The 925-nt window shown below is 46.7% G+C and overlaps 1 protein-coding gene across 1 annotated transcript in view; it reads left to right on the plus strand.

Moving 5' to 3' along the window:
* The first annotated feature begins 606 nt into the window (after nt 1–606).
* HSPA5 (heat shock protein family A (Hsp70) member 5) overlaps nt 607–925 on the plus strand; it is a 5,275-nt gene continuing 4,956 nt past the window's right edge. Inside the window, exon 1 of the mRNA XM_014307088.1 lies at nt 607–660. Within this exon, the coding sequence (XP_014162563.1) occupies nt 607–660 (54 nt within the window). The remainder of the gene's footprint in view (nt 661–925) is intronic.

Here is a 925-nt window from a genome sequence, read left to right on the forward strand (position 1 = left end):
GTTACAGCACCCACCAGCTCAAACGTGTGTGACACACAAAATGCAGGTTCACTGTCTAATTGTCATTAATAAAAAACTCATCCCTCACGTTTGTTTCTGCCCAGAGGCTGCTCTCAGCTAGCCCTGGACATACTGTCCATATCCACGTGTGAGGAGAACCTCATAACAGAACTCATCAGTAAAGGACAGGATCAGTTGGCTACTAAATTATGGCATTGCCATCTCTAATGACATTGCCATGTTGCATAAAATCAGCAAAAGCACATAACCATGCTAAAATCTATTCCAGTTGCTTGTGATGCCAGAAAGTGGAGTTCCCTTTAGGTGAGTATCACACTAATAAAATTCCAGCCGGAACAAATGCAGAACTTGAAGCTGCTCAAACTGACAAAACCAACCTGTCCTCCTGAGAGCAGCTCCCTTCACATCCACCAGGAAGGGCAGCTGCTACTGAGGAGAGCAATATTCTCCATTATCTGACAAATATCATATCAAAATCCGTGTGTTGAGCATCTTAAACATTTTGGAACCCTCCTCAGCAGCAGCAGTTGAAAAGTGTTTTCTAAAACCACCATCCTGCTGCTTTTACAGAATATTTCAGACTCCATGTACCGCCCGTGCCATTTCTCCTCCATCCTCTTCAAATTGCAGCTTCTACTCGTGAGTCAACTGCGTCGTCCGCCAAAACAGCACTTTACCTATCAGTAAGTGAAGTGTCACATGCCCGCTCCGAGAGCTCCATCCCGACAGCTCTCAGGAGCGCGGTATCATGACTTTGCAAGAAAAAAACCTGATACAGCCTGCATGGAGCTCTCCAGCCTCAGGGGTCTGTGAGGGACCAAAAAGGGAAGTCACCGCACTGGTCAAGTTTCAAGTTTTAAACCTGCCCGACACAAAAGCCAAAAGGAGCGGCGGCAGCGAGCGG

Source organism: Geospiza fortis, unplaced genomic scaffold, assembly GCF_000277835.1.
Source record: "Geospiza fortis unplaced genomic scaffold, GeoFor_1.0 scaffold27, whole genome shotgun sequence".
Classification (NCBI taxonomy): Eukaryota; Metazoa; Chordata; class Aves; order Passeriformes; family Thraupidae; genus Geospiza; species Geospiza fortis.